Raw genomic sequence first — 19613 nt, 5'->3', positions numbered from 1 at the left:
AACTTGACACATGTAGAGCTCTATTGCTGAGATTCAGCTACCATGAATTACATCTGAGGAAAATCGCACCTCTTGCATTCTTCTAAAGTAACCCTTTCCATTCACAACAATTTTCTACAATATTGCAAAATCTGATTCAAATTTTTTCATGATGTTTCTTGCATTTGATCTATATCAGGCATCTTGAAGTTAAATATTGTCTGACTTCATCAGAAAGCTGCATTCACAGATGTCTCATATTTGATTGTACTGGACTTGGTAGGATTAATCCTAGGTGTTACTGCATTTAGTGGTTGTTCTTAAACCACTTCCTAGAAGGGAGCCAGGAATAGTTTGTTTCTAGTTACGCAAGGTAGTAATTCTGCACAATTTATTGGTCAAACTTATTTTTCATGGTGTCAAAACTCACTTTCTGAATGCAAATTCAGCTTTGACAAAGTCATCTTGTAGCCTGATTTGACATGTATGAGCTCATGCAGTTGGCCTGTCTCCCATTAACAACCACTGAACTGGTTGACTGACTGAAACAAATTCTGATGTGGCAAAACAGGAACCTGGAAGCCAGGTTTTTACGTCAGGACATGGCAGCTGGAAATGCAGCTGTGAGTCAGGAAGCTGCTGAAAGGGAGACACACAACTTCAGTCTCTAAGGGAGGGAAGATCATGTTATGGCTGATAAGATGGCTAAACTCTCCCTCTTTGCAGAGGTGGGATTCCTAGCAAAGCTGTTGCTTAGAGTTGACCCATCCAGATAATGAAAGGCACTCACTGCTTGGGCATCCTTGATATTACTGAAATAGGGAAATGTCTCTGACTGCTGTCTTGCCTTACTGTTATTAACTAAAGGATTTTGTTGGCAGGAGTTAATCTTAGCATTCTTCTTTTATCACTAATATTGATAAACACACATAATTCCTCTACCAAATTGAACTCTGCCCAACAAAGCACAAAAAGTGAAGCAAACACTGGCAATAACTGCACTGATTCCAATGGAATAAAAATGTTAAATTGGTGTAAATATGAAAAGAATTGTAAGTTTTTGGAGGCTTACTGTTACTGCTGCACTTCGTTTTACTCTATCTTTTGGTGAGTTTATCCAAGACTAAGAGCTCACAGTCTATTTTTATAAAAGAAATAGGTAGATTTTGTTCTGGAGCTATTTTTATTGGAAGATGGGACACACACATTCTGCAGCTCTGATGGCACCAGTTCCCTACTAGGACTGAGAACAGCAGCTTGTTTGGGGAACAGTCCTTGTGGAGTGTTATATGCACCACCATAATGTTTGCTTACATTCGTGGAAAATCCACAGGTAGTGGCACAAAAGATCTTCATGATATTCACTAGGAACAAGCGAATTTGTCCAAAGTTTGTCCTGTTTTCTTATGTTGTAATGTTTGAGTCACCCACATTCTAGAAATTCAACAAGCACGCGCCTAGTTCCAAGCCTGCACATCAGCAGGTCTGCAGTTCTCCTACCTGTTTGTGGGGATAAACATTAATGTGGCACTTGATACATTCTTGTCCCATGTTAGCCCAGGAATTTCCGCTCATCCATTTTCTCTTGCATTTAGGACACTTGTATTCACCAAAACAGCGTTTCTTGCCCTGGTATGGAGTCAGACCTTCTCCTTTTGGACGAGCCTAAAACAAAAGAGAAAGGAAGTAGTAATAAATAACCAAATGGCTTGGAAGGCAGCAGTGGAAAAGTAAATTTTTATTAGGATGTATTGGCAATTCATTAGTATGAAGACTATTATTATATATGAAATTGAGAACTGGGGTTGAGGAGGGAAGAGGCACTTTTGATTAATCCCATTGTTTTTCTCTCTCTGTGAAAAATGTTTCACCAATCTCTATCTTGTAAGGGAAATAAGAATGGATTCCCAAATATAATACACTGTTATAATGTCTAAAATATTCAAATGGCAAACAGGCTTTTTTCAGTCAACATTGAAGTTCTCTAAATATTCTGACCAAAACGTCTGACCAGACAGTAACGCACATAACACCCTGATACGTTAGGTGAGGATGAGTGTTACATACAGTTGTTTTGATGATAGCTGTAAAGACGTGGGCATTATCGCCAGAGACTCGAGCATTTCAAGATGTTGAAACACTGCTCATGTAGTCACTGCATTTTTTTGCTGTTGCCTCTCAGGAGACCTTGCTCTCTTAGGCAGTGGCAGAATGGTATCTTCACCTGTCAAAGGGTTCTTTGTCCATTTGTATGTTATGCCTCCAGGGCATTTTTTTAAGGTTCTCAGATTAAGTTTATGAAATTTAAATGGTCTGTCATTCTGGGAAAGGGTTTGTTTTGTTTTGGGAGCTTGTACAATTTCTCAGCGTGGAGGTTCAAATTGTTTTCTGTGTGAAAATACGGGTTGAAAGAGCAGGTGCTTGGCAGAAGACCTGAGCTTGGCAGGGGCCTTGGGACTGCAGCTCCCACGGCTCAGAGATGCTGTGTGCTGTGTTCCTTCAATGGTTGCGTGTGGCAAAAAGCGGGGACAGGCTGCTGAGCATGATCCATCCCGCTCACTGGTGAGCGCAGCAAGAGGAGGACCGCAAGCCTCTTGTGCCCTCTCTGTGTTTCTGTAGTGTTAGTAAAGATACATCCTTATTTTGGACACTTAATTTGGCTCTGTCTCTAAGGAATTTGTAGCACAGCCTGAGCCACATGCTGTCTTCACTTAGTTCTCAAGGAATTGAACAGGAACGCAGCACAGGGGCTTCTCATGATGGAGATGTCTCCCACCTTGCCCTGAGGCTCAACAGATTGCTTTATTTGCTGATTCAGCTTGGGACATGTTATCTGACTAGTAAGAAAGAGTTATATAACTCTCAGTGGTACTCAACTTACTGGCCCTATAGTCAGACCTATAAATGTAGCTCCCCTTAGTCAGCTACCCTTATTAAGAAGCAGTCCTTTTAGAAGAAGTGGAGGTCATTGGCTGCCTTGTTTCCAGAAGGAATAGCACAGACTTTGGAAGCACAGTGTGCCTGAAGCTTTGCAAATGTTTATAAACATTGTTTAGACATCACACTCCTACCGCAATATGTTAGGCCAGCCATAAACAGTATTTAAACATCAAACTCCCACTGCCATATGTTTCACTAGCCACAGTTTACAGATGGGAAAACATTTGGAGATGGCTGCTTTGAATGGGGTGATGCCTACAGGTTTCTCAAGTTTAGGCAACTGACTTCAAGAGGCATCAAGCTGAAAAGTGCTGCCCTCACAAGGGCACTGGAGGGCACTGAAGACTGAGGCTGTGGAGTCCTCTGTGTGTATTGCTGGGCACCACCGAGGGAAGCTCTCCAAATCAGATGCTGCTTTGGAAATTTGGCCTCTTGGACTTGCTTGGTAAATCGGAAGCAGAACCAGCAAAAGAATGTAGGAACCTGACTCCAATGATAATTTCCTGTTATAATCTCTAGACTAAACTTTTGATTTATTTTAACTTTTCATCTGCCATAGCTCCCTCTTCAGTAGGTCACTTTAGTTACTTTGCTGGCAACACTATAACATTCTCTGTAGGTGTTTCACTATTGTGCTTTATGGGATGTTTACACTTTGCCCTAGTAGGTATTTTCCTTCCCATATCTCCAGTTTTCCAAACTGTGCCCCACAGGGAATCTGGATTCTCAAACAAAAAAATCCTCATTTTCTCTGGTGAGAAACATCATTAGTGCTGACAGCAGTGAAGGCAACTCTCCAACCTGCCCCCCAACCCTCCAGGTCCGACAAAGCTGAAAGTTTGACAAAGCATTTGGTGGAAGGCAAAACCTGAGTGAGATGCACTACTGGCCTGAAAGGTCCTGAGCTCATTTATTTAGTGTCTGTGGCTGCAGCAGCACAGCTGAATTACATAAACATTTCCAAGAAACAGGCTGCTCCTTCATGTCTAAGAAGCCAGCACTGCCTGGCAGGGCGTGCGAGCGCCTGGGCACTCAGTGACAGTGGGTCTTGGTACTCACCCAACGGAGGGGGAAAGCTATTTGCACTAAAGGCTTTTCCTAATAAAGTGGCAGAAGAGAGCAAGACGACATTTTTTGATGCTTGATACCAGCCTAAAGCCTCTTATTTCACAAACGTTGTCTCTTACCCCGTTTCACCAATTAACCTCCTATTCCCTTCCCCATGTATCAGCCCAGTATGAAGTGGTTAATGTAAACCCTTGTGGGTGTTTCGGTCCTGCAGTTTCTTCAGTAAACATTTTCTCCTCTTACTCTTTTTGCAATTAAGCACTTGTGTTCTGAGTTAATCTGGCAATGTTATGCCACTTTTCACAATGGCAAGATATTATGTTGTTACCCTGTTACCATGTTGTCCTGTTCCTTCTGGTCCCAGGTAGCGTTTGGCATTGTTTCTGTACTTGACTGTAAAAGTTTTGCAAAGCTCTGTCAGATTCTTACCATCTTTGAAGTTATATTCAAACAGGATTGCAAACCATAACATGGACAAGTTTTTGCATTTTTAGCTCATTTCTGTCTAGGTAGTTGACCATTTTGTGCTATGCTTTAAAAACTGCTTAGTTGGGTTTACTCCATAAAACAAAGTGTCCAGTGTTTCTTGTGCTATGTTAATATTTTCTTCTACAATAGCTATTGTATTTTCACATGGGCATTTCAAAGATTATTTAATGCAGTTGGTGCAGGTAGACATTTGGAGATGATCAAATCCGAACAGATTTTTATTTAAGTAATGGCTGGTTTCTGCTCCTTCAAGCATATCTCTGCCTTGACCTAAGCCTACACGGCAGCCTGTTGTGCTGCTTTGGGGGATCCTACAGAAAGGAAAGTCTTCCCTCCCTCGGAGACACCCTTGGGAGCTGGATGAAGGGGGTCAGAGATGCTGTGGCTGCTCCATAGCCACTTGGTCATCCCAGGTTGGGCGATGACCCTTTTCTGTTATGGGAGTCCTTGTTTTTTAGAAAACAAGGAACAAGGTACAAATCGGAGCTGGTCTGGGCTGGTCTCCCTCGTGCTGCAGCTGCAGGGGACGCAGGAGCAGCAGCGTGGTCTGCACAAGGGCTCGCTGGGCCCGGCGGCCAGCAGCGGTTAGCCGGGCGCAACGACCCTGCCCTCTGATTCATGGCCTCTGGCTGCGTGGAAGCAATATGTTATCCTGGACACCCGGAGGAATGCTAAGACAAATGAAGTCATCTTTGCAGGTGTACCTCATGCACGTGCCTCAAAGCAGGGCATGTGTTTGCTTTAATGAGACCCAGGGTGGGTGCAAAGCCAGTCCTTTTTTTGTGTGGCACAGCAATGAAAATGACATCACTCCTCCATCCCTCATTGACACCCAGCTGCCTCTATTTTTTGTATCCCTCTTCTTTCCTCAGCCAAAACCACAAATTGGCTATAATAAGATTTTAAAATTGTTTAAGTTGAGCTGTTCTGCTGGGAAGTGGCCAGCTGCGCTCTAGCAGAACCTATCGGATTGAGCATCTCGTGGAGGAATCTGCCAAATCACTTGGCAGCAATGGATGCAATAAAGGACTCTTTGCTTTCCCAAGACAATTCGCTCAAAGTATCAGACTGCACAGTCAGCACAAACAAAACAAAACACCCACATGCCCTGCTTAAGGCTGGATTCATTATAAACAACAACTTGCAGAGGGTTCCTTCAAAGTGAAATGCAGAGGGATGATTTACTAAACGTTTCTCTTCCCATTGTCTTCCTCCTGAGGTTGAGTTGCATAGCAGAAAGGTACAGAGCATAGGAGAAAGGTGCTGCAGTGTAGGAGACCTCTCTGAGGCTCTGTGTGCAAGGTTACTGCTCCAAGAGAGCAGAAAAACAATAATAGAAAACACTAGCTTGGTCCACTGACTGGCTCCCGAGTGATTTGCCTGAGGTCCAGAGTTGTATTTTGAAATGTGAGCCTTCTGACACTCTCTAGTGTAAGCACAACTCCAGCACAACTATCAGATGGTTTTAAAACACTCAGAGCACTTTAATTTTGCACTCCTCTGCACGCACAGTGTTGAGAAAGACAGAAATACCCCAAGTGTTCAATTGGAAAAAGGAAGTATTATGACTGCTGTGAAGTGCTGAGTGTTCTGGGGCTCTGTTCCTGGCTCTGCTGCAAGTCACAGAGAACTGGGCAATTCACTTAAAGCCTCTGTGACCTTTTTCAGCTCTGATGGCTGTGTAAAAGCATCAAGATGCTGGCACACACATGGAAACCTGGAGAACAAAATGACCCACAAAAGCAAATATCTAAATTTGCCAACTATTTTCTGTGTTCTTTCTGATTTTAGTGTTACTTTTAAATTTCCATATCAATAGATTACCTAGACAGATACGGAGGTTATGTTTAGCAAACTAAATAAAGCTGGCCTATTTTTGCTTTCTGTGCACAGTCCATATTGCTGGTGTATACTGTTGCTGATGTGTGACACTGTGGTCAGTATTAAAATGAGTTGGAACTGCATTTTTAGTTACCATATGCAATATGGAAATAGTATCCAGTTTGAAGCTTTTGCATTTGTAACACGTGCTGAAAATGTGATCATGGCGCGTGCGAGGTAGCTCTGGAGTGAGCTCCAGAAAGTGACGAGGCTGTTGCACTCAGTCATGGGGTTACATCAGCAGGATTTCTCCCTAGCTCTTCTGCAGGACAGAATGTGAACGGGCACCTTCCTACTCGCCAGCGTGTCAGGCTGGGGGAGAAGGCTGGTGAGGTGCTGGAGCTGCTGCCTGGCCTTCCAGAGGACTGGGAAATCGGGAGCGGGAAAGACCAGCTGGGCTGGCTTCGAGTGTGTCCGCTTGCAACCCGCGGGGTCGCCGTGTACTGTGCATTGTACTGTGCTCCAGCGAGGGTGCATTGTCACCTTGACTGGAAAACATTTTCACAGCCTGATGTATACAAAAGTTTGCTCATACACATGTTTTCCTTTCTTAATTTCTTTCTGCTTGTTCCCACACTTAGCATAGATGTAGTCCTCTTTTTTTTCTTTGTTCTGGCTGTTTTAAAAATGTTTTAGACTACTCTTAAATCCCTCAAGCTTCTCCTCTCCAGGCTGTGTGCCTCTGCCAGTTTAAGGGGCTATATGTAGCTTTTAGCCCTTTTGATCTTTCCTGTTATGACAATAATTCCTGTTCCTTTCTCTTGCTCTTTTAGGATGTGGCTCCATTAGGTCAGTGTCTTTCTAGCAGGGTGGTGTTCAGAATGGAATGTGATTTTCCAGGAATAGAGCATTAGAAGGAGGAAAAAAAAGATGCAAGTTTGTGTAGCATGCAATCCAAAATAATAGTCATCGTTTTATTGCACTTGAACAAATATCTTATTTCTGCTCTGTTACAAACACGTTTTCATTCCCCAAACCTCACTTTTGAGGAGAACATTAAGAGAGTGTAGCAAGTAACCTGTATCAGTGAACTTTTTACAAGTATTTTTTGAAAAGGCAAAAGACCAATTTTATTTTTGTCATTTTAATGCATGAGTGAGTATGTATCTCCTAGCTGCTTCAGAAAATCAGTGTTGTCAACATGTTGTATGTTAGCTGTGATTTTGATCTTGTTTTCACAATGGTAAACCAAGAGTAAGTTTTGGCAGTACTTGTTACTAATAACACACACATGGTTTCTGATGCTGATTAAAGCAAGAGGCAGGGTTGTCATGGACATGCTGATCAAAGTCTAGAAATCCAAGGAGCTGGCTTGGCAAACATTCTAACATTTAAATCAAAATCTGGTTTTGCAGATTTTTCAGAATCCTGGCTATGCTTTTGGAACAAAGGCTTTTCTTTTCTTGCAAAACGCCTAGTTGAGATGATCATTAGAAATATCCTTGGGCTGAAGATATATAACATTCTTTCTGTACTATGCCAGTTCGAAGGACAATACTTGCAGAAGTGCCAAGTATTAGTTACTATCTGATGTGTCAGTTAACAAACACTGAACACTGAGGAGCTGATAGTGCAGACTTCCTTCACTCATCCTATTCTTTACTCCATAGCCAGTACAGGAATAGAAAGCCTAAAAATCTCAATACCATACGGTCTAAGAAAACAACTGCATTGACTACATGATAATATGCTGTTTTCATGAGCTTCTGTCTTATTAAAAAGACTTAGAGGTATTTGCACAAAGAGTGACAAAAGCAAGTAGTGTAATAGAAAGGAATTGGGACAAAATGGTAATGTGATGAAGGGACGAGTCTTGGACCACCACCATTTAAATTGAGTATGTAGCTCTGATGGTTTCCTGTCTGATTTTGGTCATGTCACATAAGTAGACTCTGCCTCAGCTCAGCCTTTGTAGGATGCAGATGTCATTATGCAATTCTGTATTTCCCTACATTTCTTGTGGCTACAGTTATCTTGGTTATCTGGACTTCAAGTTTTTTTTTTTTTAACCTGAGTGCTGCTCCTTGCTTGTTGGGTTACTCTAAAAGAACTTCCAAACTAATCATTTATATTTGAGGCAGCCACAGTTTCAATACATTTGTTCCCCTAGGAACTTGAGAACAATGGAATTAATTGAGCATATAAATAGCTGCTTAATGAACTTTTTTCTTGAAAGTGTTGCATAACTCAGCCTAACCCAGAACCTAGAATCTCGAGAACAGGGCAAGAATAGGTCTCTGGCCCCTTTGCAGATGAGGCTAACTATCAAAATGTGAACCAAATGTTAACTTATAGAACAAAGCAAACCTGAAAGAAATTCTCTTGGGGAACAAGGCAGTGAAAACTGTTCTCAATGTGTTAATGCAGTATGAAGTAAAAAAGAGGCTATGGAAAGAGTGGGAATGAGTAGAGCCTAAATGAACCTGGGTGTCTGCTGTATAATTTAAGTATTGCATGACATGCAGAAAATAGATTTGCATATCAGATTAGGCATGTAGAAGAGTTAAAATTACACTCGCCTGCTGGGATGCAATGAGGCACTACTTTTCAGTGTTACAAGATCATATTCTTCCAAACAGCTTGAGATAAAAGGAAGTGGTTGAAATCTTTCTTTCCCCTTCTCTGATACAAAATTGACCATGCTGAATTAATTATGAAGAAACTAGGAATGTATTCATTTTAATAGTTTCCTGATGTGTGCACTCTTTTGTCCCTCTTCGTTCGTTGCTTGAAAACTTACAATAGCAGTACCCTCCTTCTCCCTTCCCCCTTCTCTTCTAACACCCTGTATTAAAAATGTTGGCATTTTTGTTTGGTAGTTAGAGTTTTGGAGCCGTGAGGGTTACACCCTTGCTATACTGAGACTCTTCCTCTTCCAAGCTGAGGTCAGGACTCATATTTTTGTTCCTGTAGGACCTGTTTAATTGGTCCACACTTAGATGGCTTTGGGCAGGTTTCAGATTTCTCTGAGGGCTAATATGATGCAGCTGGGGCACTGTGCTAATGATGAGTTGGCAGGTCTGGAGATGACTATCTCTTGTCCTCTAACGAGCAGTGCACCAGCTCTGGTAGACCCCTTGCCTCCTCACAGGTCATGGGACCCTTCCAGAAGCAAAACACACAGGAACAGAGGAAAGGCCTGTATTAAGACTGAAAGGACTGTAGGTGCTGGTGGGAGGCAGTTTCCTCTGCTGCTTTACTGGCTTTGTAATATCCTGCTTTAGCACTATCGGCAGCCTTCTTCCTTCCTACTGCTTTTACAGGGACAGCATCTCATTCAACTGTTCTTATTCAACACCTGCTTCATGCAGTAAAGATATGATGATGATGAATGTCTAGGTGACTGGAAGTTGGCATAACCTGCTGAAGCAAAAGAACTGGTATAACTAAACTAAGAGAAATCCACCAGGGGAAAATCATGACAAAAAGAATGTGATGGTGTGGTTAAGGCATGGATGGGGCCTCTGGAGGTCTGGGTTTAATTTCTGGCCTGACTACAGCCTCTTTCTGTGAGTTTGTGGACAAGTTACTTGAACTCTCTGCCTCTTTTTTCATGGGCAGCACTAGCACATTTCACAGGGCAAGAGTATAATTAATGTTTGCTACTACAAAATTGAGCACTATTTGAAAATCTGAGCTATACAGGGTTTTTTGTGCATGTACTGCTGAAGGCCTGTTACCAGTGAGCCTGACCTTACCTCTTGAGACATTTTTTTAAAGGTTCTGCTCAACAGATGTTTTCTGCAGTATGTTTTCTGTTTTCGCTAAAATCTGGTTGGTTAAATTGGTCAAAACATCACTTTCTATTTAACTGCTTGTGACCTCTCCCCTGATGCCTCCAAACAGCCACAGGGCTGGAGGTAGGGCAAGTAGGTGTGCAGTTGTTATAAAGATTTCTAGTTAGGGAATTCTTCATGCTAAGGATAACGTACGGGCCCTTTGAACTCTTCCCACCGCAACAAAGTGGTACAAAGGCTCCCAGCAACCCATCTAACCTCCAGATCCCAAAGAAACGACGGGGGGCTCCCAGGATACCAGCGTGCTTAGACTGTGGCCTGTCCTCCTGCAAGGAATGGTTATGTGGAATAACACAGCGAGATGACCCTGGCTTCGAGCTGGAGCAGGCCCAGGGCTTGAACTATGCAGGAACAGGGAAAGGAAATAGAGACCAGATGAGCAACCACCCTGGCTTTCCCCACCTCAGCTCCTCCTCTGCCCTCCCCTTCCCCGATGCTGTCTCCAGGATGGCACGCAAAAACACCCGTTGAGTCAGTCAGCCTGCTTTACATTACAGCATTCTTGTTGAGCCTGGAAAAATACATGCTATGCAGAGCCCAAACATGAAACGTTACTTCATCTGCTGCTATCTAAACTGCAGAAATGTTTATTATATTTAATAATGCAACAGAGGTGTTCTTCCCTGGTGACAGTATCCTTTTGTCTGGAAATATTCTGATGCACACGAGCATGATGCCTAGAGGGGAGCCTCAGAAACCTCCCCTTCCTGCTCGCAGTGGCCCCGTGTACGCTCTGTCCACCTGTAGCCCCTGTGTCCCGGCTGCCTGACCTAGTTGCTGTGTGACACCCCTGGAGAGCTCCTCGCTGGCACTGTTTGCTTGGGTCTCCTGAGCACATTTGCAGGCATCTTCTTGCTAGAGCAGTTTTTTTTCACTGCAGACTGATTCTCTCCGTTACAAAAGAGCAGGTTTTTATCATCTTAATAGTTGAAGTGCATGAGAAAAAGCTCACAATACCAAGCAAGGCAACAGCAAAACTTGGTCTGAAGTGCAAACTTATGTGCATATGCTTCTATATATGCTATCTGCCTTTATATTCAATTTGGCAAGGCCAACAGGAGGTTTTTCTTTAGTGTGAAGTTTGTGACAACAGAGTATGAATGTGCATTGGTAATCTTTTCCATCCTTGCCTTCTGTCCTATTCCTTCCTGTTCTTGCAATTGCATTTTTCCACTATGCTCCATCACTTTTTGTTTTTCCCATGTGCAAAGCTAGTTTGAATCATCTAAAGTATCATTTGTATCAGGCTACCAGATACCACTGGTATCTGCTGCATTTCAGCAATAATTCTGTGACTATCTCAGTCAACTATCTCTGACATCTATAAATGTTATAAGAACTCTGAGGTTTTTTAGCTAATCTTATAAAAAGGACAAATCTGGTCCTTCCATAATATCTTATTTGGCCATATGCAGAAATTTGCAGATCCTTGAAGATGAGGCAGGGCTGACTTCAATCAGGGAAATGAAGTGAGAATGCTAACAAGGTGCCCCAAGGGTGAGCGCTCAACACAGTCAAAGTGTTAGGTGAAGAGAGCTTCTCACATCAGAGTGAAAGGCTGGAGTGTAAGGTGAGAAGTGGCATCCAGGAGAGGACTGATACATAGAAAACATATGAAACAAAGTTGGTAAACAGCTTTCTCGATGATTTAGATACTCTCCAAAAGCTGAAGTTGAGCTGACTCTTTACTGTTACTTGTTTTATTCCTCTAACCTGTGAAATCTAAGAATAAACATCCCAAAACAAACCCAAACCATAAGACACAGACACCTGGAACTTCTTATGAAACAGAAAGGTCAGATGCTGAATCAGGCTGTGGATGTTGCATGCTTTGGTTCATATCTGTGACTTCTGAGAGAAATAAAAGCTCTTATTTGCTTAAATAGGAAACTCCTGACAACCATTGGGCTGTAAGAAACTAAATCTTTTTGAATATGCATCTATTTTTAGACTTGTGTAGAGCTGAGAAATAGAGACTTTGAGATTAAAACAATCATTGCTTTTAAAAAATATTGAAGGGAAACTCCATGTTCACTAGAGCATAGTCAGAATGGTGAAACAAAATAGTAACTTTCTAAATGAATGAGTTGTCACACTCACCTTCTTTATTACAACCGGATGAGATTTCTATATAACTACTTTTATCCATTAATTATTTATCTATTCTTCCTTTAAAAAGGAAAACTATTCAATCTTTTGCAACCTTCCCAAAATACTTCAGCAGCAGCCTGAAACAGCTTTTCCTATATTTAAACTTTCTTTTGTCAGACACACACAGCACTTCCTTATCGTAGGAGCCCAAAATCTCCCTTCCTGGAAGTCGCCACCTTCCTATCTGTGCACGGGGAGCCGGCTGTCGCCGCAGGAGCCTGTCACTGGAGATGGCTCCGGATCCGTGGCACTGGCAGCACCCCCAGATCTGCCGCTGCCCACTGAGGCAGATGGAGAGTAGCCTGAGGCCCCTTAGCAGCTCCACATTCTTTGACATGCGCTGAAGCTAAGCACCAGCAGCAGATGGGCCTTGATGAACGCTGCCTCACAGAGCAATTGTGCTTTCTCCCCAGCAGTAACCCAGAATGGTGGGGTCTCTGCATGGCTGCTCTCCCATCAGGAGCAAAGCTGTAAGAAATAGTGTGCATTGTGTCCCTGGGCATGCACAGCTAGCAATGCTCTCCGTTGCAAGGCAAGAACAAAGTAGTTATTGTTGTCATTTAGACCAGTCGTGTCCAGAATACACCCATCTGTATGGGTGACCATCCACAAGCCATCAGAGTATGAAGTCAGATGTGAGGGCTAATCTCTTTGCCTATGCCTGCATTTCACTGTGAGTTTACTCAGCTTTTGAGCAAAAATAAGAGTTTAGTCATTTTTGTTAACAAAGAGAAGAAGAAGAAAAAAAAAAAGCCCCAATTCCAATGTGCTCTTCTCACCGCCCTTGTTTAAAAGAGCTAGCGTTGATAAGAATGTGAACTGAGATCTTTGCCCCAGTCCTCATTGCACAAACCAGGTTCAAAGCTAGACATTCGGCTTGTGCGTAGCCCCCAGACTAATAGGTGCTCTGTCAGACTTTGCCGTTTGCTTGACTGATTCAGACTGCCTCAGTGTGGGGGAAATAAATCTAATTGGCACCAATACTACTGCGGTTGGTTGTTTCCTGACCATGGTTCGATGTGTTTGGAAGTGACTATGGATTTGGTGTGGTTCTACATTATTCTGAACCACTGTGGTTCAACAGTGGCTTTAGCTAACAGAGATTAACAAAAGGTAAAAGGAAAGGTAACTGATCAAAACAAATGCCCTCAATTAGTGTTTGGCGTCCACTTGCAGTGACAGCATATTCTAAGAACACCCTGACCCTGAAAGGGCTGGAGTTCCTGTGTACTCCAGGATCTGATAGCTACGGTTTTCAGGAAACTATCTCATAGGCTGCAAGGTTGAGAAGCAAATGTCAACCTAGCTTCTAGCAAGAAAATGCCATTTATTCAAACAAAATGTCCCATTTGGGATCAGTTCTACTGTTTAAGAACATGTAGCACCAAAAAGCACATGGGGATGGGTTGGGGCGGGGAGGGGAGTAGTTGCAGGGTTCAGCTACCACATGTTTTCTATGAGCATTTTTTTCCTAGGGTGCTGTTTCCCCCTGTTTGGAATATCCAATTCCACTTTTGTCCTAGCAGATATACATATTTCTGACATATTTTCTTTTTTTTTCCCCCTTTTCTTATTTCTCTCTGATTCTTTCCTTAGAGAGATGCTGCTCTAGGGACAGGATAAGGATTCATGCCTGCTCTGGCTTTAGAGAAAGAATAGAAGCAATTTACCTTGATCTTAGAAGGGGAAAAAATCCGAAGCACTGAGAAGGTCTTATCAGGAGTCTTTAATTTTGTTTTTGAAATTAAGATACTCTGTTTCATGGGTGTATTTCAGCAGTGTTATTGATTTAAAAAAAAAAAAGTATGGAATGATGAAATATGAGATGAATACAGATAAGTGCATCCTGCCAGTCTTATTCTAAGGGCTCTGAGTCTCAGGGATGTTCTGTCCCAAACTGAGGACTGCCATAAAAGCTGTGCTGTTTTGGTAAGCCGCTGACTTGAGCCCTTGTGTGGTGGTTGGCACAGCAGCTAACGCTTCCTAGTCTCCTTCTTTCTCAGCCTTTCCAAGGAGCAGTTAATTTTATCTGCTCTGTAGGTTTTGGTGGGATGTGCAGCTCAGTGTGTGTCTAGAGAGAGGCTCATTATCCTTCACAGACTCAACACAAACCCTTGATTTTAAAAACAAAACAAAAGAAGAAGCCAGCCCGTATCCGGTCTCTCGGGCTGAGCCAGCGCTGCGGGCTCCTTGGTCCTTGATCACAAGTGCAGCTGTTTCTTTATATGCTCGGACATAATAAAAACGTCTCAGAAGGAAGCTGTCAAACTGACAGGTGTGCCATGAAGTGAGAAACTTGGCCCTGGGCGCTGCCTGCGTGCGTGAGGGTGCGTGCGCGCCTCTCCCCACACACAGGTCCTGTGTTTGGTTTTCTCCAAGGCCTTCAAGGGCCTCCTTGTCATAGCACAAATAATCTCATCACGCAGTCTCCCTTTCTGCGCTGTCTCCCAGCCAGCTCTGGTCAGAATAATCCCCTTTCTCAACCCTAATACCACAGCAGAAATGTCATCGTTATTCTGTAACCCTGGTATTTGTCAAGCTGATGGGAACAATGAGAGCATTCAGTGAGCCAGGAGACGAGGAAGGCGCCTCAGGAAAAATCCCTCCAGGGGAAAGAAAAAGTTCTTCTGTCAGGCTTTGAACTCCATCGGAGCTGCCATTTGTCTCCAGGTTGGCCTGCACCGCACATGGAGGGCTGCCCTGCGCTGACCATGTCTTCAGCTGGGGTCACAGGGCACATTCAGGTTTTATTTTTTAGGCCAGCTGACCGGCAGCAGCAGCCTTTCTTCTAAGACAGCCACGTCTTCAATAATGATAGAGTTCTGCCATTCACCTCAATGTGATTTGCTTTGTAAAATTAAACATACAAGAAATGGATCTATCTTCAGGCTTAATTTATATGTGGATACAGCTACTGATACTGATATCAAAGACTATCTCCTGTCTAATGTCTAGCAACAGGAGGCCCCTGTGATAGCTGGGGACAGCTGTGAGTTCAAGCCAGGTACCAGGGAGAGGTAGTAAGATTCAGTGACAAAAATCTGCTCTCTGTCGAACATCCTAGTAAACATTGCAGAGAGCTGAGGGACAGGAGAAAGTTCACTGCAGGAAAGCTGAGAGATGTAGCCCTTTTGACAGTGCCCTCACTAAGTCAACAGGCTCCTAACAAACAGCACTGGCTGCTCTGGTACTTGTTGAGTTTGTGTAGGTAGCTGAAGATAGTGCCATGTAACCAAGAGTTTTCCAGCTCATTGAAATCTGCTGGCTTTCCAACTATGGGATTATCTACAAGCACAGTGTGAGCACTATGCCCACTTAGAAATGAAACTGCACAGAGCTGTACGCAGGGGTGGTTAATCCTGGCGTGGAGATCTGGGAAGGCTTCATATGTCAGACCTTCTTGTTGTTTTATTCTAACTCGTCCTCTGATGAAGCTGTGTTAAAGCACTACCAAACCTCACTGCAGAGGTGTCTGTCTTGTAGTGAAAAACAAAGTGCACTTTGCAGGCCACTAATAACTTTAAAAACAGTTGGCTCTTTTGCACCCAGCTCCAATCCAAAGCCATCAGCAAACAGAGTGTATATTCTGGTATCAAAACGCAGCTACCTTTGGGATGGAAAACAGCAGCAGTTTGTGCTTTGTACTCTTCTAACTCTTCACAGTAAGGAATCATTTGTCTAAAAATACTGGGCTATGCTCAGAATCCAGGGCCTTCAGGAAGAGAAAAAATGAAAATTTCTAATAGCTACCAAATGTCAGGCTGTGTTAATCACAATAGGGTTTCAATCAGTTTTGAGAAGCTGAAGCAGTTTTTATCATAGTGCCTAATTATTACAAAATTAAGAGACTTTTAATGGCAGCAATAAGAAAAGAATATCCAGAAATAAGAATGTATTCAGTAAGCATTTAAATTTTGTGTTTTCCTACCAGGAAAGGGAAGAAGCATATGAGTTATTTTTATTTAACTTGACATACATACAATTTACTCAGCAAATGTGGGGAATATTCCTTAAAATGGTGAATGTTACAATTCAGATTGATAAAATGTCATTGTTAGAGAAGGATCATCAGTCAAGCTTTAATTAAATAGTTTTCATATTAAATTTTGAGCACAAATGAAAATTGTCAGAAGATTCGTAGATGCTGGAAGCATGCCTCAGCTCCCTCTCTTATTAAAGAGATAGCCAAGACGTCTCAGAAGAAGAAACTGTATTCTAAACAATTCCAGTTCCTTCTTGAAAATGAAGAAATGTGCGCCAACTGTGTGTGTTAATCTCTTCGGATGGCTACGTGGAGCGCTTTGGTTGTGTGACACCATGCACAGCCAGCCTGTGGACAACACACCCCAAGCGGCTTCACCTTGGGGTGGCCAGCATGCCTTCAGGGAAACGTGGTGCAGCTAATCATTTTAGAGACTGACCAGCAACCACTTCTTTTTAAAGTCATCATCCTGCATATGAATATAAACTGGAGAGGCCTCCTCCTTTAACTTGTTATTTGCATGCGGGCTAGCAATCCAGTGTCGTTTCTCTAAACCATTCACAGTATAAACACATGTAAGTGCCTTATTGCTAAACTGTGACTCAAGACTTGGGTTTAAACAGTGTGAATTGAAGTCATGTCCTCAAAGTTAAACAAGTCATTGCAAATTCCTTCCCACCCTGCCTGCCTTGTTCCACTCCCTAGATATACAACAACGAAGTAGACAATCCTTTTTCTGTTTAGAAATGTAGAAAGAATGAGTAAAGGGAGCTCTTTGGAGGGCATGGACAGGGAATTTAAAAACTACAGATGTGATCTGAAGTCAATAGAAAGACTGGCTTGAGTGGAAAAAAATAGAAACATAAAGATATTATGAAGAAGAGAAAAATATGCAGAATCACATAATCACTGCAATATGCATCATAGTAAGGAAGTGCAGTGTTTATATCAAATTATATTGCATAGAGATGTATGTGTCAGTCAGAAGTGCAGCTCTGTGCTCTCTCAGCAGCTTCTCCAGCAATTAAGAGTATGTCCTTTTGATGAGTTGTCAGTGTGTTCTGTTCCTAAAATACTAAATATTACTCTGGTCAAAAACAGCATGGGAAGGGGTCCAGTGGTTATAGAGCCTTTGTACATAGCTTTAGCTCCTTACTCGATCTGAGCTTCAGTTTGGCTGATTTTTCTGTGCTTCAGCTTCTGAATTGTGAAAAGCGAAATACTTCACAGTTCTGTATCATGTGGGTATAGCAAACTTGAATGCTTTGGGACTTCTGAAAAGCTTTAAGAACAGTCATCAGAACTTCATTTGCCATCACTGATATATCCATCTGTTTTTCCTTATAGATATTTTAAAACATCCCAGGACCACTAAACATAGCAAAACAGTCTAGCTGCTGTCTTCAAAAGTTTATGTCCATCAGATCATAACCTATGCAGCATAGTGGAGTAGTGTGTTTGTGAACTGGGATTGAAGTCATTTTTTTTTCCTACTATGCCTGTCTTTATGCTGGTTTTCCTTTGTCCTTAAACGACCTTGTCTTTGTTATTAAACACACTGATCTTATTCATTCAATTTATGTATCTTAAAATATATGTTTCCTGTAAATAGGAATGAAAAATGGAAACGATCCTACCCAATCCTTTCAGATAACTGAGTGTGTAATCAAGCCAGCATTGTCCCCAAATACTTTATATCTATTACACCCTGTGGTTAGTGCCAGCTGAGGGAGTTCTGTTATGACCAAATGTGTCAAAGCCAAGGTGTTAAAAAAAGGACTACAAAGCTTTGTCTGAAGACTATAGCCACATGACAACTATCTTTCACTTCTCTTATGAAACAGATGTTTCATTGCTTCATAGATAGGAAATCAAGATCAGCTGGTTACCTCATAGGTTGGACTGAAAAACGGAGCACATACTTTGCAGTCAAAGACTATGAAAAGTGTTTTAGAAACGCAAGGCTTTCTTTGGGAAATGGGTAATGGAGAATAAGGGGTCTTTGGCAAGAAAGTGCTCTGAAATTGTTCTGATGGCAATGTAGTTTTGAAGACACTGTGAAACAAGCAAGTGTTCCTGAGAGAGACGCACACCAAGTTCCAGGGCAGTAGAAGAGCTGCAGCAGTCTCATGCACCTCTGCTTGATCTCTAGTTTCGAGCTGAACTGCCTTGTTTCACGGTACCTCCAAGGATCTGGTCACTTCTAGCCCTGCAGCAAACACATTTCATGCACAGTTGTGGAAAAGCTGCAGCTCTTTGCAGCCCTTGCTTGTGTGTGGGTGGATCTGCATTTAACTGGCCCTCTTTAATCAGGGGGTGGGTATTTAAGAGCATCAGTTGAGAGCTGCATGTGCAGGCCTGGGCGGGCAGCAGGGCTGCGGGGAGGGCGCTGAGCCCAGCGGCTGGGCATGGCCGTGCTGAGCGTGCACAGTGCAGCACACAGCACCCCTCATTAGGAGCAGTGACGCTGCTTAAAATCTCTGGGGTAGCTACAAGCCCTGCCACAAGAGCGGATGTACCTGCCTCGTGTCGGAGGCAGCGGTGCCCTTGCTGTGATCAGCGTGCTGCAAACCATGCCTAAAGCATGGGCACCCAAGTCACTTCTGTAAACTTGCAGAAGAAATTGCTTTTAACTGCAAGCTAGCAATACCCTCTTGGAGCATGTGGGTTCAATTTAGAGTTTGCATTCACCTCTTTTGAAATAGTTAGCTAAAGGGGGTTTATACCACAAACAAATAACCATGAGACAAAAAGTAACATCTCTTCTGCTTACTGGCATTATGGATTAACAAAGAACAAAAGTAAAACTGGACATGAAGTTCTTGCCTTGCAGAAAGCTTTTTCAAAGTACAGTTCAAAAATTCTCCCTAGAAAAGCAGCCATGAAAACTGCCTTGATTTCAGACTTTGGTGCCTGTGCCATGGCCTGTAACAGCTGTTAATTCCTGGCTTGAATCAGGACTGGAGTGGGGATGAAGATGATTTGGTGATTTTTATGAGCTAGAATAGGTCATTTTAGTACTTGTACCAGCCAGTAGGAAAGGGAAAAGGAAAGACTGGGACCTTGCAGTAAAAAGACATACAAATAGAGGGTGAAATGTTTCTTCTATCCAGGAAGTAGAGGCTAACTATTCACAAACCTGCTTCTTAGAAAAAGAAAACCCTTTCGCAAAGTTTTTCAGTCATGTGAACATATTAGCTATCTGTGGGCCATTCAGATTGATTAAAAGATCCCCAGCCAAGGGATATGTTAATTCCCTTACCTGCAGAGCACTGAACAGTCCTGTATTGAAGTCAGAATAGAATTTGTAGATGTAACAACGTGCC

General features: G+C 42.6%; 1 protein-coding gene across 1 annotated transcript in view; it reads right to left on the bottom strand.

The window, feature by feature from the left end:
* The window catches only part of ZCCHC24 (zinc finger CCHC-type containing 24), a 97242-nt gene that overhangs the window by 8783 nt on the left and 68846 nt on the right, over nucleotides 1–19613 (bottom strand). The window contains exon 3 of the mRNA XM_088526387.1: nucleotides 1480–1644. Within this exon, the coding sequence (XP_088382513.1) occupies nucleotides 1480–1644 (165 nt within the window). The remainder of the gene's footprint in view (nucleotides 1–1479; nucleotides 1645–19613) is intronic.

Source organism: Tinamus guttatus, unplaced genomic scaffold (genome assembly GCF_059628265.1).
Source record: "Tinamus guttatus ecotype Peru unplaced genomic scaffold, ASM5962826v1 Tinamus_guttatus_pri_ptg000246l, whole genome shotgun sequence".
Taxonomy (NCBI): domain Eukaryota; kingdom Metazoa; phylum Chordata; class Aves; order Tinamiformes; family Tinamidae; genus Tinamus; species Tinamus guttatus.
This window is presented reverse-complemented; position numbering and strand designations above follow the sequence as displayed.